The 22,832-nt window shown below is 46.8% G+C and overlaps 1 protein-coding gene and 1 long non-coding RNA gene across 2 annotated transcripts in view; one reads left to right on the forward strand and one right to left on the reverse strand.

Moving 5' to 3' along the window:
- The window catches only part of THBS4 (thrombospondin 4), a 45,452-nt gene extending 22,620 nt beyond the window's left edge, over positions 1-22,832 (forward strand). The window contains exons 5-22 of the mRNA XM_049649713.1: positions 374-456; positions 785-836; positions 1,051-1,262; positions 2,763-2,900; positions 5,334-5,402; positions 7,326-7,478; positions 10,400-10,504; positions 11,295-11,402; positions 11,656-11,815; positions 13,169-13,287; positions 14,328-14,380; positions 16,890-17,083; positions 17,998-18,176; positions 18,809-18,857; positions 18,955-19,151; positions 19,746-19,918; positions 21,938-22,077; positions 22,610-22,832. Of these exons, the coding sequence (XP_049505670.1) occupies positions 374-456; positions 785-836; positions 1,051-1,262; positions 2,763-2,900; positions 5,334-5,402; positions 7,326-7,478; positions 10,400-10,504; positions 11,295-11,402; positions 11,656-11,815; positions 13,169-13,287; positions 14,328-14,380; positions 16,890-17,083; positions 17,998-18,176; positions 18,809-18,857; positions 18,955-19,151; positions 19,746-19,918; positions 21,938-22,077; positions 22,610-22,671 (2,246 nt within the window). The 3' untranslated portion in view covers positions 22,672-22,832. The remainder of the gene's footprint in view (positions 1-373; positions 457-784; positions 837-1,050; positions 1,263-2,762; positions 2,901-5,333; positions 5,403-7,325; positions 7,479-10,399; positions 10,505-11,294; positions 11,403-11,655; positions 11,816-13,168; positions 13,288-14,327; positions 14,381-16,889; positions 17,084-17,997; positions 18,177-18,808; positions 18,858-18,954; positions 19,152-19,745; positions 19,919-21,937; positions 22,078-22,609) is intronic.
- Positions 6,167-21,478, reverse strand: LOC125935779 (uncharacterized). The gene is made up of 5 exons (XR_007461789.1): positions 21,109-21,478; positions 20,529-20,609; positions 19,398-19,473; positions 10,251-10,431; positions 6,167-7,252 (listed from the first exon to the last, which is right to left on the reverse strand). It is a non-coding gene; the product is annotated as an uncharacterized LOC125935779 (long non-coding RNA).

Consider the following 22,832-nt stretch of genomic DNA (forward strand, 5'->3'; position numbering starts at 1 on the left):
CTTGGGCAATTTGCACACCTTCATCAGTACAGATAAACCCTGAGCCCCCAAGTGGGCTGGCTCCCATCACTGAAAGGTGAACTTCAGTAGAGCACAGGTACAGGATGTGTCTACAGAAATCAGGCTCTTGTGCCAAAGAGCGGGACAAGAAATATTTCCATTGTGCTTTTATTTTTATAACTCATGAATTTGGGCTAACAGCCAATGGCATCATTATCATTTTTTTTTAGGTGAATTAGATGAATTACCCCAAGTTAAATTCCTCTCCTCGGGTTTTTGTCATGATGATTCTCTGGGAAACCATTTGCTTTTGAGCCATGGTAGAAATGTCTGTTAGTGGCTGAATGCTCCTTGCCTTTTGCTATTGCTACAGGAGACTTTAATCGGCAGTTCTTGGGGCAAATGACCCAACTCAACCAGCTCCTGGGAGAGGTGAAGGATCTTCTGAGACAGCAGGTAACAAGGCCACAGCATGGAAAATCCCTAGTCCTGTCAAAGAAGCTCATCATACGAGCTAGTGGAGCTGCTGAGGCAGCAGGGGCAGGGAGATGGACCTGGAGGCAGACCTCAGGTGGCCCCATGTGGCCCACTACCCCAGAGGTCTGTTCGAAGGGCTCTGGAAGTGGGGGACAGGTATGTGATGGCTCTCCTTGGAGCCATCAAAGGCTACATTAGCACTACCTTAAGAAGTGTTTACTAGATTGCTACACATGGATTCTTTCATTCCTGGATTCTATATCAGATACTCCTTTTCCATCCTGTTTTTCCCTTCCCATTTCTAAAGGTCAAGGAAACATCATTTTTGCGAAATACCATAGCTGAGTGCCAGGCTTGCGGTAAGTGCTGTTCTAGTAACTGCTTCATCCTGAGTTGGACGAGCAGGTGAGGATTGATGAAGGGCCATGGAGTGAGGCTACACCGACTATGGTTTCTGGAGGTTTGGCACAGAGTTGGAGGGAAGGGAAGTTCATTGGAAAATCAAATAGCATTTTGAATCAGCTACATTTTTCTGGTGGTCAAAAAGTCTGCGGATTATTGGTTTTCCTCTAGGTCCACTGAGCTTTCAGTCTCCAACCCCAAACACGCTGGTGCCCCCTGCATCCCCAGCGCCCATGACATCCTCGACACCCCCAGTGCGCCGCTGTGATTCTAACTCCTGTTTCCGCGGCGTCCGATGTACTGACACCAGAGATGGCTTTCAGTGTGGGCCCTGCCCTGAGGGCTACACAGGAAATGGGATCACCTGTTCTGATATTGATGAGGTAAAAGTTCAGCTTCCCCGGGACAGGGGCTCCCTAAGTATCTTGTACACCCTACAGCTTATGGAAAAGGAAGCCAGGTTGATGATGCTGGGATGACATGGGCTGTTCTCCAGGTGACATAAATACTCTCCCTCGTGAATCCTTAGCGAGCACAAGACCATGAGCAGCAGGATGAAGGAGGCATGACACCTGATTGTGGCTCTGTTTGTAATATCTCCTCTCTGTGTTCCCGGCTGTTCTGCTGGGCCATGTCACTATAATGCTGAGATTTGTACCCCAGCATCGATTATTTCTCTCATGTAGTCATTGTTACAGTTTGGATTTTTCTACACTTCTGCAAACACGGGAGGGGGAATATCTGTGTGAGGGTATATTTCAGGGGTTGCAACTAACTTCTTCAGGTTAGATGTGCAGAGGGGAATCTCAGACCAGCAAAGCCTGTTGAGGAGATCCTATAACCTGTGAGTAACCAAAAGTGCTGAGGGATGGAGCCAGAAGGACATACAGCAAACACAGGCTGTTTGGCCGGCTTGCAAAAGCCTCTAAAGGAGATTGTTTCAAGACTGTGGTTAGCCAGTCTTTAGTCCAGTCCCAAAGCAGTGTTCACAGTAGGTAGCAAGGCCGCCACCAGAATATGCCTTTCCCCTCCCACCAAGCCAGAGGAGGACTAGAAGGAGAAAGAACGGTGCCTGCAAAGAGGTTAGGTGTGTGTGCGCGCGCGCACACACACACACACACACACACACACACACACACAGCTCCTTCAGGCTCATGGTAGCACTCAGCTGATTACTTTCCCAGGTAGTAAGCAATTAAGATGGTCTGTAGTAATCCCTCACTTGGAGAGACGTCTGTACATGTTTCACAGAACTGCATCTGGTTTTTATCTGTGAGCTGGAATTTTCCTCCTTTTGAAAGGGCAGGAAGTGGTCATGTTTTTTACATTAGTTGAAGCGGTTAAAAAAAAAATCAGAACCAATCTCCTAGACTACCAAGAGCCTTGGAACATCCGTGGACTCTATAGGGCATGAAGGCAGGCACAGACCCTAATAGATCACATCTTGTTGAAAAAAGCAACAGCTACCCTGGCCTTGTCTTCTTGAGATTTTTTTCATTTGAGAATTTGGTTTAGTAATGCATTTGGATTCACCTAACAGCCACCTGACAGGCAGTCCAGGAACACTGTCCTTCCATGGTGATTTTAAATTACAAGGTAGAATATCAGAGAATTTACACTGGGAGGTAGACTGATTATCGTTAAGGACCTTTTCCACTTGGCCATGCCGTTATTTGTAATACAGCAAAGCCCACTAGAAGTCAGCCTTATACTGTGTGTGTCTGAGATTCCGTCTATAACTATGAAATTAGAAGCCTTTATATCCTTTTACCATCTTGGTCACCAAGAAATGGACAGTTAAGTAGATAAGCATGTACAAATAGATGAATGAGAGTGTGTGTTTTCTCCATGTGGCTAAAGACTTTGGGTTTTTTTGTTTCCAGTGCAAATACCATCCCTGCTACCCAGGTGTGCGCTGTGTGAACTTGGCTCCCGGCTTCAGATGTGATGCGTGCCCCATGGGCTTCACAGGGCCCATGGTGCAGGGTGTTGGGATCAGTTTTGCCAAGTCAAACAAGCAGGTGGGCTGAAGTTACGGTCTTTCTACTCATTTTTTATCTTAATTACCAACAGAAAACCTTGGGTTTGTTCTCACCTCTTTCATTATAACCCTTTACCTCCTTGAACAGCCAATGCCATGTGGAATGTCATGGTGCACAAAGGACAAATAGGGAAGTTTTCCAACTCATTTCTGAGTATAGATGTTCATAATATCTAGTAGGGAGGAAACTATCAAATCAGGATAATAGAGTATCACTAGGAAAACAATGAGTGGGGTAATACTAAATATGTGGTATGATGTCAGACTTATTCTGTTAGCCATTGAACGTTTTGTCCTGCAGAATAACTTGAGAATCAAGGAAGCAAATAAAAGCTTTGAAAAATTAGGTCACTTTTATAGAGTCATTGTTGCTGATAAGAAGCTGTTTTAGAGATGAGAGGATTTCAAGAGTAGAAATAATCCCCTGAGGAAACCCCCCTTCTTCTTATATAAGCTATAAACTGCCATAAAGCACTTGAGCACTTTGTGACAGTCTCCATTTATTTCCAAATGTTCTACTATATCCTGGCCATTATTTAACTGACTGACTGTGAAATTCTTTTTGATGTCTTCAGCCCTTAAAAGTGCTTGGTCTATAAATATATTTTACTACCTTAGGGAAATTATTAGGTTTGAAGAAGGGCAAGGGTTCATTATTTCCTAGCTGCCTATCAAAGGATTCTAGAGGGCATCATTTTTTAAGACTAGAAAAAGGAGGCAAGCTGGACATATACGAGTGACAAGAAACCATTAGAGTAATGACCCAAAGTTTTTCATCCTCTCCTCTAAAGACAAAAATCTCCAAGACTAAACCAAGGAAAATAGACGAAATGAAATAGTGCTTTGTGTAAGAGAGTAAGAAGCAGTGCCCAGTGGATTTCCAGTAATATGGTAGACTCAACTGAAGTAGAAGGAGCCACCTTGCTAAAACTTAACAAATTAATGCTTATGGGAGGTAGGAGCTGGGTATCAGTCCTAGGAGTGGGAATCAGGGGTTTTAGCACCTGTGTAGGTATAGCAGATGTAGTCCTGGACCTTTAGAAAGACCTACCATGCCTTCATAAAGCCATGAACCCTACCCATGCATTATGAGGAGATGAGAAAACTACTAGCCCCCAAAATCAACAAGGAAACTTCATGTCATCTTTGGGACATGGTTGACAAAAAGGAATATTTCCCACAACAAGTCAGAGCTCCAGGTTTGTGCCGTATACCGTTATGAGCTTCAAATCTATGTTACTAATACCACATGGAAATACAAGCCAGAAAATTAACATAAAAATTAGCCCTGGTGCAGTAAAATCCCTAGGGCCCTGGCTAATGTCAAAGTCATAACAGAGACTCTGAAACCCAGTGCCAGTAGAACATGCAAAAACAGGGCGCTAAAGGTATGTTGTTCATAAACATTTTGTTCATAAACAAAAATGGTGATTTATGTGAATGGTGATTTAAGCTACCCTGAGGATACATAATAAATATAAAACAGTTCAAAAGGATAAAGAGGCCAAGGAAGGAATAGATATCATAATTTAAAAGTAGGGCAGTGTTGGGGCGCCTGGGTGGCTCAGTCGGTTAAGCGTCCGACTTCGGCTCAGGTCATGATCTCACGGTCTGTGGGTTCAAGCCCCGCGTCGGGCTCTGTGCTGACAGCTCAGAACCTGGAGCCCATTTCAGATTCTGTGTCTCCCTCTCTCTCTGCCCCTCCCCTGTTCATGCTCTGTCTCTTTCTGTCTCAAAAATAAATAAACGTTAAAAAAAAATTAAAAAAAAAAAAAAGAAAAAAAAATAGGGCAGTGTGAAAAATAAAAGGCAACCTTGAAAAACAGGTTAAACTTACTCAGTGAAAAATGTAATCATTGACATTAAAAACTCAATAGGTGGGCAAGACAGCTAGCAGAGAATATATAGAATGGAAGGTGCATCTAAGGAAATCATCCAGGATGCAGCACAGAAAAATAAAGATGTGAAAATATGAACAAGAGGTTAAGAGTCAAAAGGAGAAATTAATGAGAAAGTCCAATATTGGCTTATATTGGTAGTTCCAAAGAAAGAATTGAAAGAGTAGGAGCAGAGGGAAGCTGAGAATTTTCCAGAATTGAAGAAAGCTAGAAATCCTCATGCAGAAGTACATCTAGTACCAAACAGGATATAGAAGTCCTTTCCTGAGTAAAAAGGTTGCAGGAACAGATGAATCATACCAGTTGTGTTTTCTGAACAACCTTAAATCCCAAGGCGGCAACTATCACTTGAAATTAGGTCAAGTTCAGATTGGTACAAACACAGGGAGGTGGCTAAAGCGACGCTCCTGTTACCATTTTACCTGAAATCCCATGTCTTCACCCAAAGATATCAAAGCAAAATTTATTTGCACTTCTGCTTAAATGGAGTATGTCTTTAAACTTTCCTGTACTAGGTCTGCACTGACATTGATGAGTGTCAAAACGGAGCATGTGTTCTCAACTCTATCTGTATTAACACTCTGGTAAGTATTTTTCATGGATGATGTTATCAAAGCAGACCAGTTATTGAGACAATCATATGTTTATAAATCATAACCCCAAACACACATAGAACAGGTGGGTACAACATATTTGGTTGGCAAATGAAGATAAAAGTTTATGTTGAAAAATAGTCTTTCATGTGAGAGTAATTTTATAAGTAATTTTTATATGAGAATAATTTTCTAGCTGCTGTATTTTAATCATAGTTGCAATGTTGGGCTTTTAGAATATATTTTTAAAATATTCTTTTATTTTAAAAATATGAAGAACTTCTTAGTTTATACAGTTCAGAATATACATTTTATTGGTGATGACACAATCCCCAAATAGTATTCATTATTTTTATAAATCTCTCCAAAAGTCATTCGTATTAAAATGCTTAGCTCTTAAGAGGTCTAAAGTGTATATATTTAGATATGGTTTTATTTCTGAAAGTTCTTGTCAACTGATTCCGAGATAGAGGTGTGGCCCAGTAACCATCAAGAGACCTGCTGATTCCATTTGTGACTGCTTCAAACTTTGTCCCTAGGAAAATTACTCTAGTTTGCTTGTATGTAAAAACATTTTATAGGGGCGCCTGGGTGGCTCAGTTGGTTAAGGGTCCGACTTCGGCTCAGGTCATGACCTCACAGCTTGTGAGTTCAAGCCCTGCCATCAGGCTCTGTGCTGACAGCTCAGAGCCCGGAGCCTGTTTCGGATTTCTGTGGGTGTCTCTCTCTCTCTCCCTCCTCCACTTGCACTCTCTCTCTCTCTGAAAAATAAACATTTTTTTTAATTTAAAAACATCTTATAAATATCAAGCCCCTTATTTTAGTCCTCACAACAACCATGTCACTAGGCACTATTATTCCCGTTTGACAGTTGAAGAAACATCTCCAGAAAAGTAACTGGGCCAAGACCACACCTCTCCTAAGACTTCCAGCTGCAGCCTGTGTTCCTATCCACATACTTGGCTACCTAGGAATATATAGGGATTGTTGCTTCTTAGCTTTTCACCAGGCCCTTATCAGTGAGTCTGCAGATAGAGATTTGGGAGACACTGACATAAAGGTAATAACTAAAGTCACCCTGGGGGAAGAAAACTAGATGGTGGAACCATCTAGAAAGTAGAACTCAGGAGAACCTCAAAAATGGGCCGAGGAAAAAGAACAAGAGCCAAGAAAAGGAGAGAACCGACCAAATGGAGCAATCCGGTAAGGCCAGTAGATCGAGGAAGACCACTGAAGAGCATCCTTTGGAGTTGGCAGTAAGAGGTTGTTAATGACCGAAATCATTGAACCCTACAGGTGACATGGGTGTCTTTCATGAAATGTAATTTCATCTCAGTAAAGCTGTTAAAAAAAAGTCACGGCCGGTAGAAGGGCTGCTGTAGCAGGGCTGACAGCTCATTTGCCAGGCTTCTCCACGGAGCCTACCTCATCAAGAATTCTCCGTGCAAAGCCATTGACATTTCTCTGTACAACTGTTCTTTGTCATTCCATTTTTAAAAAGCCAAAGGAACAGTTAAAAAAAAAACCTTGTTTTTTCCTAACATGCTTTTCAATCAAACCGTCTCCCTTGTCCTGAGAATAAATGCTCTCTGCCTCCCAGGGCCTCACTGGCGCCATCAGCCCCTTCCCCTTTTGTCTTCCACGGCAGAGCTGGCAAGTCCTGGTGACGGTGGTTCACTCTAGCCTTCTTCTGCCTTCCCCGCTCTTCCCTCACGTCCGTGTGGCTCGCTGCAGCTTCCAGGCTGGCGGTGTCTTCCTCAACATTCGCACAGTCTTCCAAGATGTAAACATGGGCGGAGAGGCAGGCATGGGTGTCCCTAAATCTTGGCATCACTGAGTACCTACAAAAATAAACACAACTGCAGTCGCCTCGCTCACAGTTCTGAGCCCCAGCTCATCATCTGATCTTTGCAGGGATCTTACCGCTGTGGGCCTTGCAAACCGGGGTACACTGGTGATCAGACAAGGGGATGCAAAACTGAAAGGAGCTGCAGAAATCCTGAGCTGAATCCTTGCAGTGTGAATGCACAGTGCATTGAAGAGAGGCAAGGGGATGTGACATGTGTGGTAAGTTGTCTGTCACCTGCTCAATGATTTTTTTCCTCTTCCATTTCAAACACCAAGCCCTCCCCAGTTTCTCCTTGCTTCCAGGTAAAAAGTACTCAGAAGTGAAAACATTTCAATTGAGATACACACAGAATTTAATAGTAACAGGGTCAGCTGAGTTCGCGGAGAGCAATGTGAAGTCCATCGAACATCAGCTGCCTTTTCTCTCCCTGTCAGTCATGGGTCAACACCATTCCCTCAGGCACATCAGTGGTAGAGCCCTCCCTCCACTCTAGCACAGAGTAGATATCTACCCACAGAGTGGTAGATACCCTCTGTGGAGGGCCAAGAAGTGGGCGGCAAGAAGCGAAGGGGCCGCCTTCCCTCCCTCCCTCCCTCCCATCCACCGCCCTATTTATTCGGGGAATGTATTAGCATACTGCCATCCTTTCTAGCTGTCCTTCAGAACCTGGCCTGATGCTCCAGGAAGCAGGTTGGAGGGAAGTGGTAGGCTGTTGCAACTCTCAGAGAACCCTCCTGTCTCCTGCCAGTGAACGCGAGGGGACAGAGGGCACTTTTCTGTCTCCACCTGCACCCAGATTCAGGAATAGCTCAGCGGATGGCCACTCTTCTCCCTATGCATTACCCAACCCTGGAGCCCATCTGGGGAGGAGCTGGCTGGCAAGAGAATTGACGTGGGTCTCGGGCCAGGTGGGTGCATGCTGGGCCCTTGGTGAAGAAGAGGGCCCTTTCTGACACCCACTCCTAAATCCCAGGCTCCAGAGTCCTCAGGGCCTCTAGACACTGAGAAGTCAGCCACTTCAGCTGCTTCCCAGTAAGTCAGGCCCATGGCAGGTGGCCCTTCAGACTGTGGGACTCCCAGGTTCACGACGGTCACTCCTGAGCTGCAGGATGGATTCTGGGAGACGCTTTCTCTCTTGTCTATACCTTGAACTTTGGCTTCTTTATCATTATGCTCACAAAATTTTCTACTGGGAGCATATCACTTTTCAAATATTGGAAATGAGAAGAATTAGAATGAAGTTGAAGAAATGTAATAACATGCATTCTCTCTGGCAGCACAGATAGTCTGTAACAAGGTCCTGACAAAGGAGCAGGCTGGGTCAGAGGGAAAAACCCCACAACTTGCCTAATTCCTGTTGCCTGGGCATGTTTATTACCATTGAGAGGCGAGTGTAAATCTGTGTTTAAATCCTAATTTTCTGTGAACAAATTAATGACTTCCCTGGGATGGTGGGTGATGGAGCTCTTAATATGTTTTTGAATTTGTAATAAGGCACGACGACAGATGGTAAAGGATTAATACACTTGGTGTGACTACTAAAATAATTTAATCTGCCAGAAAATGGCTCATTAAAAATGTATTTGTTCCTAGAGGAAATTTTTTCTTTCATTAAAATGAGTCAAGGACCATACCCCATGGCCAAGCTTTCCAGGCCTTCTGAAGGCCCGCTGAAGCAACTGCACGGAAATAGGGGCACTTACGGGAGGGGTGTCTTTGGCCTCCTGCCTTCTAAATTCCTGGTTGCAGAAGGAAAGCATGGATGATTGAGAACAGGCAGGCTGCCGCTTAGGAAGTCACTGGTCTTCAATCACCTTCTTTTGATTAGCAAGGCCAGGAAATTTAATGTTTATTCATGTCAAGTTCTTTTTCCTTAAACCCTGCTTCTGTTCCTCAGGCTCTCTGTCCTCTCCCTGACTTTCTGGTTCCCTGTCCTTTTCCAGGTCCTCTTCCTCACTGTTCGTTCCTCTGTTCTGCCTTCCCCCTCTGCAGGTGCCTGTCCTGTTCCTGGGCTGGGCCCCCAGGTCCTACCTCATGCCCAGGGCACCACTTACTGAATAACTTCTTTTGTCTTCGGTTTGCCAGCGATCCTTGCTCAATAGCCTAGTTGTCTCACCTACAATGGGGTAACAATGACCTTGCAGTGTCATTGTAAGGATTGGAGACAATGGGTGTAGGGTCTGATACAGAATAACTATTGATGCCTCTTATGCTGGCAATGAAGTGAGGGCTGGTGACAACAGGGTACTTGGGTAGACTTTTCCAGGGGTGGAGAGAACACACAGGCCCAGCCCTGGACCTGTGGGAATCTTCTTCTGCTAAAGGGCATGAATAAAGGTAAAGCACCTTGGAAGGTTACTCTTTTGATGGAAATTGATTTAGAAGACTGTTAAAATCGGAGATATGACTGCGGTTCAAGAATGATAAGGGAAGTGGCACAAAAGCCACATGCATTCGTTTCTGCTGGGAGAGGAAATTGAATAATCATGTGGAGAACAGGTTAACAGTAACTCTAAATTACGAATACCCTTTGAACCAGGAATTCCACACTAAGTACACCAGTACATGTGCAGAATGACCTATGTACTAGAGTAACTTGTTGTAGCCTTGTTTGCAATAGAAAAATGTTTTAAAAACCAGACACCCATCAGTAGAGGACTGGTTGAATTCATTAAGGCACATGCCTACCACTTTGGGTATGATATATCTGTGACCACTAAAAAGAGTGACATGATCTACTTGGAGTGATAAGGAAAGAGCTCCAAATAAAGTACAGAACAATGGATATAGGTGCTGTCATTTGTGTTAAAAGTCAAAAGAAAAAGAATGCGTGTATTTGCTTGTCTGTGCATGTTGTATCTGTGGAAGTATACATAATAATGGATGGCCTGAGCCAAAAAAATAGGAATGGGGAGGAGTCTTGGTTCTATCTCCCTTTGTACCTTTTGATTCATAAGACTATTCAAAAAATAATAGTTTTAAAATCCTACCCAACAAGGCGGTGTAGCTCTGGGCCCTCCCTCTGGGGAAGCACATATGATTAGCAGGGATTCACAGGGTCAGAGCTGAGGCCCTTGTCAGCCACCTGCCTCCTCCCAGGCTTGGTTTCCCGAACTTCTCCTGCGCTTTCCCTTCACAGTGTGGCATTGGTTGGGCTGGCGATGGCTATATCTGCGGAAAGGATGTGGACATTGACAGTTACCCCGATGAAGAACTGCCGTGCTCTGCCAGGAACTGCAAGAAGGTAAGGAGGGCACACAAGAAAAACATCACATTCGCTGTGGGCTGTCCAGAGCCAGAGCTTATATGGGGGAGGGTTCCATTTAAAACTGCATTTTGAAAGTAGCTGCATATCAAACGTAGCCAAACAGCCATCAACAGGAAAGTCAGGCGGCTACAGTCAGTCCTGAGGTTAGAAATCATTTCTGACCTAAGACAGATGTAGATGGGGGTGGAGAAATATGGAGAGGTTGATAAAAGGGTACAGACGGGATACAAAGGGATAAGAAGAATAAACCTGAGGATCTAATGTATAACATGGTGACTATAGTTGTTAACCCTGTATTGTCTAACTGCAGTTGGCTAAAAGGATAGAACTTAAATGTTCTCACCCAGGGGCGCCTGGGTAGCGCAGTCGGTTAAGCGTCCGACTTCAGCCAGGTCACGATCTCGCGGTCAGTGAGTTCGAGCCCCGCGTCAGGCTCTGGGCTAATGGCTCGGAGCCTGGAGCCTGTTTCCGATTCTGTGTCTCCCTCTCTCTCTGCCCCTCCCCCGTTCATGCTCTGTCTCTCTCTGTCCCAAAAATAAATAAAAAATGTTAAAAAAAAAAAAAATGTTCTCACCCACACACAAAGAGCCAGTGAGATGTTGGATGTGTTAACTCAATGGTGGGAATCCTTTCACAACATAAAGGTATATTAAATAATCACAGTGTACACTTCAAATATATTAGAATTTTGCCAGGTATACATCAATAAAGCTGAAAAAAAAGTCAGATGCAGATGTTTCTCTGAGCTCTTGTTTCTTCTCCTTAGGATAATTGCAAGTATGTGCCAAATTCTGGCCAAGAAGATGCAGACAGAGATGGCATAGGAGATGCTTGTGACGACGACGCTGACGGAGACGGGATCCTGAATGAGCAGGTACTTGCTCTGCCAGCCGGGCGCATGAATTGCCACATACCAGGGATGCAGAAGAAAGCCTGCGAAGTCCCCTATTTGTATTAGTCATTCCCCATGGTAGTTGCCATGCCTGTGATCCCCTGGCATCGCAGCTCTCTCTCCTGAGTTCTGACAGCACATGACAATGGGGTGGGGCTGGCTGGCATCCACTGCAGGACCGGAGACCTTGGAGGGATTCAGTAAAGTCTGATTAAATGGTCTTCTGATCCGTTAGGATAACTGTGTCCTGACTCACAATGTGGACCAAAGGAACAGTGACAAAGATATCTTTGGGGACGCCTGTGACAACTGCCGGAATGTCCTGAATAATGACCAGAAAGACACTGATGGAGATGGAAAAGGAGACGCCTGTGATGATGACATGGATGGAGATGGTGGGCTTGTCTTGCTTTGTCTTTTATGTGGGACTCATGTGTCCTTTTGCCCTTGTTCTCTGTTAGGAGCAGAAATAGCATTGCTAACTCAGAAGGCCTCCCACATGGAGTGGTTTCCTGCAGCTTGTGTCTGGCCCGCCTCTTTCTATGGAAGGAGACTCCATAGCCCACTCCTCTATTTAATAACCCTGGGTGTTTCTGGAATTCTACATCTTTGCCAGAAACTTTGTGGGGATTACTTCGAGCAGCGTATTTGCAGGCCATGTGTCTTCCTAGAAAGAGTAGATCTCCCCCACCCCCACTTCCCACCTGTGAGATTCCTGGGAGCAGAGAATTGCATGAGAGGGCCTTGAGCAGGGTCACAAACTACAGATTCTGGGTCTGGCTCCTCCTGCGGAGAATCAGGCATCTCCCGGAAGATGGGCCCTTCCCCTGCCTATTCTGGGAAGAGTGTGGAGGCAGGAGTGGGCCAGCTCTAGGCTCCACTAAAGAGGCCTTCTAGTGTGGGCTGTGTGAATGGCAACCCCCAGAGCACAGTTTGAGCTCTGGAGCCTCTCAGGATGGGAGGCAGAACATTTGTTTCTGTGTAGCTTCCATAGCATATAGATGACTATCATCAAAGTATAGGCTGGATGTGATAGTTTTTGAAAATATTTCACATCACAAGGGCCTTGAAGGAAAATCTTTAGAAATACACTCCCGGCCCTCCACCTACTCACCCACCACACACACACACACACACACACACACACACACACACACCGCTCCAGAATATCCACACCTCCCTAAAACATGACCTCATCCTCTGCAAGCCCTACTGATGATCAGATCCAGTGGTATGCTGGTAAACCAGTTCAACAAACCAAAAAAAGCTCCAAGATGTAGCATTTGCCAGTTTCTATGCTATAAATACCACTCCCACCATGACTGATTACAGGCTGCTTGCATGACAGGACATAGTCAGACAACAGTTGGGAAGAGGGGGGGCACGGTGGGCCCAGCCCTTGGGTCCCAGTCTTTATTCACATCGCCACAAGGTCCTCCCTCTCCAGGACTGGCCCACCTAGCCCTCATGACCTTTTCATCTGGTTACATGATAGTCCTTGACATCTTGCACAACTTCTAACTGCATGGAGAAATGCCTCAGATCGCTGTTCATTTTTAAGTCTCCCAGAATCCATCCTTTAAGGGTACATCCAGATAAGTGCTGAGAAAGGTAGTGGCTCTTGGAGCACAGCTCAACAGAAGTCACTCACCCCAGGCCTGGGTAGAGGCTTGATCTCTTAGCACCCTGAAGCCTGTCTTCTAGATCTGTGTGTTCACCTGACTCAGGGAACCATTCCTTTCTTGTAGGAATAAAAAACATTCTGGACAACTGCCCAAAAGTTCCCAATCGTGACCAACGGGACAGGGATGGTGATGGCGTGGGGGATGCCTGTGACAGTTGTCCTGATGTCAGTAACCCTAACCAGGTGAGGAGCGTTTGAGGGCCTCATACTCTAGGCTGAGCTCCCCTATGTGAAGATTCTTTAAGACGGGTGCCTAGACTGATGGCTCGGAGCCTGGAGCCTGTTTCCGATTCTGTGTCTCCCCCTCTCTCTGACCCTCCCCCGTTCATGCTCTGTCTCTCTCTGTCCCAAAAATAAATAAAAAAAAAAAAAAAAAAAAAAAAAAAAAAAAAACGTTGAGAAGATGGGTGCCTAGAAAAACAGCAGAGCACACTGGCTCAGCTCCTTGCTGTTGCACTTACCTACCAGAGCAGACATGGTAGAATTGCACACCTTAGGTCTGGAGGTGGTAGGAAGAACGCTTCATGAGACCTAAGGCCCTCTGGGTTAATCTCATGGGCTGTAGAGTGCCTATGTAGAGTGCCTTAGTAGTAGGAATTTAATGATGCCCAAAACAAGTCTTTTTGCTGGAAGGAAAATGTAGCATGGAAACTAACCTTTGGGAGCCTGTGCCCTTTTAGTCCCCAAGCCCCTATACAGCCTATGTCTGGACATTTCAGATGAAGTTCAGTTAGCGCCGTGTTGTTTCCCTTCTCACTTCCTGTCTGGATAATTGGGTATGATGTGTCATGTATTTTTAAAGCCCTGAGAGAGGGGCGTCATTGTTGCCCTCTGTGACTCACTCCCATTCTGGCTTAATTCCAACATGCAGAAGCAAAGCCAAATCAGTTTGCCTTGTCCCCATGCCTTTGGCTGGCTCTCCTCAGACCCGTGCCAGAGTTCCACGTCTCCACCTGCCACCATCCTGCCCCGGCGCCCTTTTCAATCAGCTCATCTGGTGTGTAGGCAGCCCAGCCATGTGGCTTGATATTTTGGAAGGCTTTTTTGACAATTCAGCATTGTGCCTACACCAATATGGTGCTGTCCTTTTGCAGTTCTGCACCAACCCAATTCCAGAGAGACTTCCTGAGATGCAGTGGTGAGGGGCCAGATCTGCCTTCTCTGGAACGTTCTGTGCATGAAGGCCCAGGGATAAATAATTACATGCTCTGTTCTCTTTGCAGTCTGATGTGGATAACGACCTGGTTGGGGACTCCTGTGACACCAATCAGGACAGGTATGGCACATTTCTCAGCTGCATTAAGGCCCGATGAAAAATTTAGAGGAAATTTTAGCTTTCGGAGCTTTCTGCTGCTACCTTGCTTTGGGATCTCTCTGAATACATTGAGAGAGATTGAGCTACTGGTGGGAAAATAGCCCTGCCTCTGGCCAGGGTCACCGCACTTCCTTGAAAGTTCTCTATAGCCAGGTGACGGTGTCAGGAGGGGCCACGAGGCACTCCAGCAAGTGAGATTCTAGCACAGGAGAGGCAGTAGAGCATCATGCTTCAGACCCGGGCTCTGGATGATACACAGCTAGATAAATCCCAACCCCTTCACTTACAAACTACCTAACCTTAAGCAGGTCATCAAATCTCTGTGCCTCAGTTTTCTCATCTGAAAAATGGGGACGACAATGGCACGTAGCCAGGTCTGTTGTGAAGATGGAGTTAATTTACAAAGAGTGCACATCACAGCTTCCCTTACATAGCTAGCACTCAGTAGGTATGAGCTCTTTTATTATTATAGTCTTTCAGCTCAGGGAAGCTTCACCATCATCCCAAAATAGGAAACTGTCAGTTTGCTGAGAGATCACTGTTATTTCATTGTCCTTGGAATTTTTTCGTGTTGTGTCCCCTTATTGGTGGTATTGTCCTGTGCAAATGAGTTTTGTCAACCCGTCTAGCCCCACACGATGTAGTCCTATATTAAGACACAGGGCTGGATCAGATGCTGTAGCAACATTAGCAAGAACACAGACAAGTGTATCTCTGCCCTGGAGGCGCCTGTGGTCCTAGGCTCTGTCCCCTTTCATCTCCATCAGGGATGCTTGTCGGGGCGGCAGGACAGGGATGAGAGAGGGAAAAGACCCTGGAAGGCAAAGCAGGGCCTCCCTTCTCAACCCCTGGGAGGTGGCCCTATCCCCAGTGGTTCTTGAGCCCAACCTTGTGCAAGGACAGCTGCCATAAAGTCCCATTTCTGTCCTTGTGCTCAGTGTCCTTGCTGCAAAGTATGTGTCAGCCAAGTGCACTTAATCCTACTTCTCAATGCAGTCTCAGTTTCTTCATCTGCAAAGTAGAGAGAATTAAATGCACCTTGCAGGTTCTGTAAGAATAAAAGCTAAAGTAGGTAACGCTGCTGGCAGAGTGCTGGTCCACAGGTGACCTGCACCAAACAGTGGCTGTGTTATTGTTACCACCACACGAGGAGAGGGCCACAGAGTCTGCCCTAGGAGGTCTCCATTTTTAAGTGGAACCTTCCCTAAGGGATGGACATCAAGAATGTTCCTTGGTGCAGGTGGTCTTGCACCGACTGCCATCTACGGAATCTCTAAAATATCCTATCCTGTCACCCTGTAGATATTTGCCTAAAATAAATGACTCATTCTGCTACATTCTAATTCCCATAAACTTGAACCTTCGGGAGGAGGACAGGAACTGCTTGTTTTTGCATAAAAATGTGCAAGGCCGTATAGAATGGCTGCTGATGGAAACGGCTCGATCTTAGGATTTAAAAGTCAGCCCTGCTACAGGCACAGGAATTCCGCTGTTTGAGCCATGTCATCTTCTACTTGCCCAGGTTGGCCTCGTTTTCTCTGGGACCCATCTGGGACATGTGGCCTGGAGGGCATGGGCTGGTGTCTGGCTTCCCTCCCCTGTCTGGGATAGGCCATGGGTAGAATGAGGTGAAAGGGACATCTGCTCTGATACAGAGTAGCCAAAGAGGGCCTCCATCAACACGGGGAAAAAAACTCTGGGGACAGGGCAGTCTCCTCCTCGAGTGGCTCTAAGGCCTGGAAAAAAGAAATGTCAGGTGGAGAATGAGGGTTCTGAGAAGTGCTTTAGAGCAGGACTGAGCCCAGCCTCCATGCTTGCCTCTCAGGCAGGGGCCGCCCCCTCCTCTCTGCCATTCTTCCTGAGGCATGCACATATGATCCTTCTTGGGTCTGCTGGCCAGGGATTGTGAAGAGGAATGGAAAACACTGGAGGGCTTCCTAGGAGCCAGCACATACAAGTACTCTGTCATAGATTAAATTGCAATATGCAAAATTCTAATCACAGAAGCATTTAATCTTCATAACAACGCAATGAGGTAGGCTCTGTGACTCCCATTTTACAGATGTAGACACTGAGCCACAGAGGGGTCAAGTATCACGCCTGGGGCTGCATGCTAGTAAGTGGCTGAGCCAGGATTCACTAAGCAGCCTGGCTTCACTGCCCCTCACTTTGTTCCCTTTGCACAGTCTCAGCTGGAGGTGGCGGGGTGTGGGGAGGTGATCACAGTCCCCAGGGACTGATAGGAACATCTGGTCACAAAACCAGAAATCAACCTTTATCTTCTTGAGTAGGATATGATGTGCTTGTTTCAACAAGATGAGGAAGTGGAGAAAATGGTCTCGGAGGCCCACAGGGCAGCCCTGTCTAAGGACATGTGGGTCAACAGAGACCAAGCCCCCACACCCAACTCTCACTTCCTCCCTGCTCTCCGGTCACCTGTGCCACAAACCACCTCTTCCTCCTCCCACAGTGATGGAGATGGACACCAGGACAGCACAGACAACTGCCCCACCGTCATTAACAGCGCCCAGCTGGACACTGATAAGGATGGCATCGGTGACGAGTGTGATGATGATGATGACAACGATGGCATCCCAGACGTGGTGCCCCCGGGACCAGACAACTGCCGGCTGGTCCCCAACCCAGCCCAGGAGGATAGCAACAGTAGGCGGGCTCAGCCTCGGGTTGCACGGGGGCCCCCAGGCTCCCTTCTGCCAGGCACACGGTGGCACGCTTCTCCTAGGGCCTCTCTGAGGAGCCACAGTTTGGGTGGTCAGCAGACAGCTGGTAGACACCACTGGCGAGCTCCGTCAGAGAAGCACTGCCCTGCAGCCTCTGAGTAGCCCTGGGATGAGGTCACGTGGGCCAGGGAAGCAGCCACACGATTCCCCTCAAAGGGCTTGGGGAGCTGCTCGTCTCACAGGAGTCCCAAGCTCAGATGGCTACAGAGGCGAGGCCAGTAAGGAAGAGTGTGCACAAAGCCAGAAATGACACAGAGTAGTGAGGACCTTGGCGAGTGGGGGAGGGTACGCCCATCCACAGCTCAGCAGTTCAGTTCAAATATCTTAATACCAGGTCAGCTGAACAAAACAAACCATGAGCCAGAGGAGCCAGAGAGCCTAAGGATCACCAGCTGGTCTTAGAGACTGTCTGGTGATGATAATTTCCCTGTTTTTCATATGTTCTAGAGAAAGTACTATAGATGTTTGCTTATGTAAGATCAGCCTTAAGATTCACCACTTGGTGAACCCCAGCATCTTGACCCAAGGTTTCTGACAAGATCAGTTTTATAGAGTTGCCTACCACACCACTCTACCCCCAGAAAATTCTTTTGGTCACCTACAGTGGGGTTCAGCAACCAACCATGATGACTCCAGGATGGGGCTCGGGGCCACCTCAGACATGGCTGCTGCTGGGCTCCTCTGCCCACATGGGTGGAGAGTCATAGCCCTGGAGGTGGGGTGTCATAGCCCTGGAGGTGGGGTATGGGCTCCCTCCAGCTCCTTGCCCAGCCCTGTCTCCGTCAAGCACGGAGTGGGCGGTAGCCAGCTCCTCTCCTCCTCCCCCGCCCCACCCAGGAGATGGCGTGGGAGACATCTGTGAGACTGACTTTGACCAGGACCAGGTCATCGATCGGATCGATGTCTGCCCAGAGAATGCGGAGGTCACATTGACCGACTTCAGGGCCTACCAGACAGTAGTCCTGGACCCTGAAGGGGATGCCCAGATTGATCCCAATTGGGTGGTCCTGAACCAGGTAAGCGTCACGTGGTCAACAGCAGCTCAGCTCTGCCTCTCAGCACAGGTCGTCCTGGGAGAAGTGGGTAACAGTGACAGGGGGCACTGTTTCGGACTGCACTTACTCCTCATAATCACCCTATGACAGAGCACTTTCATTAGCCCTGTTTTACACATCAAGTCCCATCAATCCGAAATGATTGCTCCGGGTAGCAATGCAGGTGATGGCTAAGAATGCTGGAACTGGGACCCAGGCAATCTGACCCCAGAGCCATGCTACTGATCTCTCCGGGGGACTGCCTCCTGCATGTCTTCCTTATTGTGTAGCTACAAAGAGCAGGCACAGAGAGGCTTGGGTTTTTTAGTGTCACCCAGGAAGTCACATTCATTAGAAGTCTATGTTCTCTCAATTAAGCTGATTCAATAAACCCTTAACTACAGTTTTAGCAAAATAATCTCTATTCAGCTTCTCTTTCCCCCCTCACAAGTATGTGCTTTCTTTGAGGACATAACAAGGTAGAACAGTTCCTCAGGTAATTAAATCTTTGTGTGGAGGTCAGACCTTGCTGACCACTCGCCAATGGTGCCAGAGGCTCTGGGCTTCCTTGCGCTTTCTCCACCCTCTAAGATGGCCTTCAACTCTCTCTGCAGGGCATGGAGATTGTGCAGACTATGAACAGCGATCCTGGCCTGGCAGTGGGTATGTCCAGGGCATCAGGAGCACGTGTATAGAATCCACTCGTTGCAGCTCCTCATGTGGCTGGTCTGCCTCTCTGATCTTCTTCTGATCCCTGCAGGGTACACGGCATTCAACGGAGTTGACTTTGAAGGGACCTTCCACGTAAACACCCAGACAGACGATGACTACGCTGGCTTCATCTTTGGTTACCAAGACAGTTCCAGCTTCTACGTAGTCATGTGGAAGCAGACAGAGCAGACATATTGGCAAGCCACGCCATTCCGCGCTGTGGCGGAACCTGGCATCCAGCTTAAGGTACCAACAGCTCTAAGATACTCATCTCTCTTCGGAGCCCTCTTTTTAAATCCTCTGTTGTCCCATGTAGCATTTAGTTCATCTGTGAAATCGAGGTGTTTGTGCTACAGTACACCCAGGGCTTGGCCTTCATTCTTGGGTACAAGCTGTGTCCTAACCTCTGGGTGACTGATGGTGAAAATGTCAGTCTGAGTAGGGCTCAAGAGTTGGGAGAGATTTGGGGGTATGTCACCAGGCACAACATACCAGTTTAACTGGCTAATCTGTTCCCTTGATGGGGCCAGCTGTGTACAGGAGGGCTGAGCCGCTGCCTCCCTCACTCCTGCTTGGAGAAAAGGCACACTTTAGAGCTCTCAGAAACACATGTGGGGAGCAATGGATTTACAGCAGGAAAAAAAGTGGAATGGGTTAGTGGGGTATCAGCCAGAGCTGGTTATTAAAGGGTTGAAGGTCACCTCAGGAGAAAGGGCATTTAAGTGTTTACGCTTTTGTCCAAATCCAAGACAGCCAGATTGTAACCATGAAGTCACCACCCCAGGGACCCAGGAAGGGTGGTCTGTGTATTTGGTTCTACCGTGCTTGTGTCCTTTCCAGGCTGTTAAGTCTAAGACAGGCCCAGGGGAGCATCTCCGCAACTCCCTGTGGCACACCGGGGACACGAGTGACCAGGTCCGGCTGCTGTGGAAGGACTCGAGGAACGTGGGCTGGAAGGACAAGGTGTCCTACCGCTGGTTCCTGCAGCACAGGCCCCAGGTGGGCTACATAAGGTACGTGGAAGACATCTCACCTTGCACTTGAAGCAAAGCACATCCTCATTGTACGTCACAGAGCCTTCACCGCCCTGACCCTGTATGGCCCTCCAGGGGCATGCTTCCAAGACTCAGGCCATGGCTCCCAGAAAAGTAGTAGGAGAAAGACACCCAAGCTCAAACTAACCAGCTGGACATTACGGCCCAACTGGGGGTAGAGGGACTTTCTGCACGGGAGGTGTCAGCGTTGGGGAAGGAGGTGCTTGAGTGGTGACCCCCTTTCTGCCATGCTGACCACTGTGAGGCAAGGCCTGGGTAAGCCTCCTATCCACACCTGCCCTGTATGGTGGCTTGTTCACGAATATTCATGCTGCACTGCGGTGGGTCCCTTTTTTGGTCTCTTCCCCTCTGGACTATCAACGCCCTGAAGACAGTGCCTGTATCTCCTTTTACCTTGGTCTCCCCACTCTCGGGCCTGTACCACATGCGGCAGGAACGGATCTTCACGTGAGCCAACACCATCTGCCTCATTTCCCTATAGGACTATTTAAAAAACAAGCACTAAAAACTCTTCTCAGAAATGAGGATGGCTTAGGCTACATCTTTGAAATTTAGACCATGTACTTACTTGCTCATTCCTCAAACGTGCAGATCACCACCAACGACAGCTTATGTAGACCAGTTGCAGTCTCCTGACCAGGAAACCAGCCTGGTGGAAAAAAGAAAATCATGGTGGCTAATTCATGTTTTGTTCTTCTTTGAGCATTTAGTCAAATGTACTGTTTGTCGCACAGTAAGACATTCATGTTCTGAGCCTTATGAAGCCTAATGCCTTCTTTTCTGTCCCAAAATGCAGTCATAGAATATACAATCTGCCTGCACATAATTTGCAAAACTAATTCCCTAACACTGTAAGAGAAAAATAATAATTTATGACAAAATCATGTAAATGCTTAAACACCACTACACCACAACACAAAATGAAATAGAAGCAGTGACATTCTAATGCAGGTTTTTCTGCTGGTGAGTTAACTTCTAACAAGGTGAACACCTCTTTTTAAGCAAAACAAAGTAGTCGTTTCTCAATCTACCCCCCCCCCCAAATTCAGTATATATTAAAACAGTGCAAAAAATACTTGATGTTCTCAAGTAAATGGAAGTTAGGGTCTAGGCCCGCCCTGATAATTTTAAGCAGGGTTTTCACCTACCCAGGTGTCTGAAGGAACACTCCAAAGGAGTATAGGATGCAGGACAAGTTGTGACTGTTCTCTCCAGGGCTTTGTAAGCCATTCAGCTTCCCTGGCTTCTGTCATAAAATGCCAGACAAAGAGCCACAAATTTCTAAAGCCCTTGTTTAGGGGAGGGCTGTTGGTCCCGTGGAGGATCACTATTCTGAGATTGAACCAGGCGCTACCAGTCAGACCTCAGGAAAAGCAGTGATTTTTCAGTATGTTGTCTGGACAAGGTAACTCACAGGACAATGAGGTCACAAAGCCTCTTGGCCATGGTTCACACTGTGGTTTCTCTTTAACTCATCAGCAAGTACCCATCGAATATGACTCTATGCCCAGCATTGTGTTAGGCTTTTGGAGAGAAAGAATATGGGAGGACAGGAACATACAGTCCTTGACCTCATGGAACTTCCAGTCCAAGAGGGAAGGGGTCACAGTTGGAGCACAACCCAGGGCTGTGAAAAATGGAGTATGAAACAGCAAAGATGTGGGTATTTAAGAAGTGAGGCCCCTCAGGAGCACCTGGGTGGCTCAGTCAGTTAGCTGGTTGGCTCAGGTCACGATTTTGTGGTCCCTGGGTTTGAGCTCCCTGTCAGGCTCTGTGCTGACAGCTCGGAGCCCGGAGCTTGCTTTGGATTCTGTGTCTCCCTCTCTCTCTGACCCTTCCCAGCTCATGCTCTCTCTCTCAAAAATTAAAAAAAAAAAAAAATTTTTTTAAGTGGGGCCCCTGGGTCCCACAGTGGGTGCTTCACCTTGACTTGGGTTTGAGGTTCATGAAGACCGGCTTGGGCTGTGTTGTCCGCAGAGTGCGCTTTTATGAAGGCTCTGAGTTGGTAGCTGACTCCGGGGTCACCATAGACACCACCATGCGTGGAGGCCGGCTTGGCGTGTTCTGCTTCTCCCAAGAAAACATCATTTGGTCCAACCTCAAATATCGCTGCAATGGTAATGTGCATTCTTGTTACTATACAATATTATTACTGTCATTAATCAGAAAACGCCCCCTTATTTTTACAGCACATTTTCTTCTCAGGAGCTCCAAGCTCATGCGGCATATTCGTTAAAATGTAACAGTCTCTGTGTAACCAAAGTAAATGGTAGATCTCATTTTTCCTACTTGGTAGATGAGGACATTGAGACCCACAGAATTTAACTGCTTGGCTTAGGATTTGGGGTTCAGTGAGAAATTCACTCAGATTTAATTTACGGCAGCCTTTATTTTCTCATGGCTCAGACATAATCACACTCAAAATCCATTCTGCCTGCTAATTTCCTCTAGGCCTATGAATGAGCACTCCCGGGCTTTAAGCCAACAATTTGCAAAGCAGCCTGAAGTAGAAAATGGCTGTGGAGGCTTCAGGGGCCTGTTGCTTAGGCTGACAGTGACCCCTACAGGATGCTTGCGCAGCACGAGATGGTCCCGGATTCCAGGTGGAAGGAACTTTACTAACCCTGCTGTGCCTGTTCTGGTTTGCAGACACCATCCCAGAGGACTTCCAAGAGTTTCAAACCCAGAATTTCGATCGCCTGGATAATTAAACCAAAGAAGCAATCCATAATTGTTTTTCCAAGCACTAAAGCCATATATTTTTTAACTTACTACACCTTTTTTTTATATACACTGTGCCTGCCTTTTACCAATCCAAATAATATCAAACTTTTTATATGGATGTGGCAATAAAGAAGAGATAATTTCTAAA

The sequence above is a fragment of the Panthera uncia genome (assembly GCF_023721935.1).
Source record: "Panthera uncia isolate 11264 chromosome A1 unlocalized genomic scaffold, Puncia_PCG_1.0 HiC_scaffold_17, whole genome shotgun sequence".
Classification (NCBI taxonomy): Eukaryota; Metazoa; Chordata; class Mammalia; order Carnivora; family Felidae; genus Panthera; species Panthera uncia.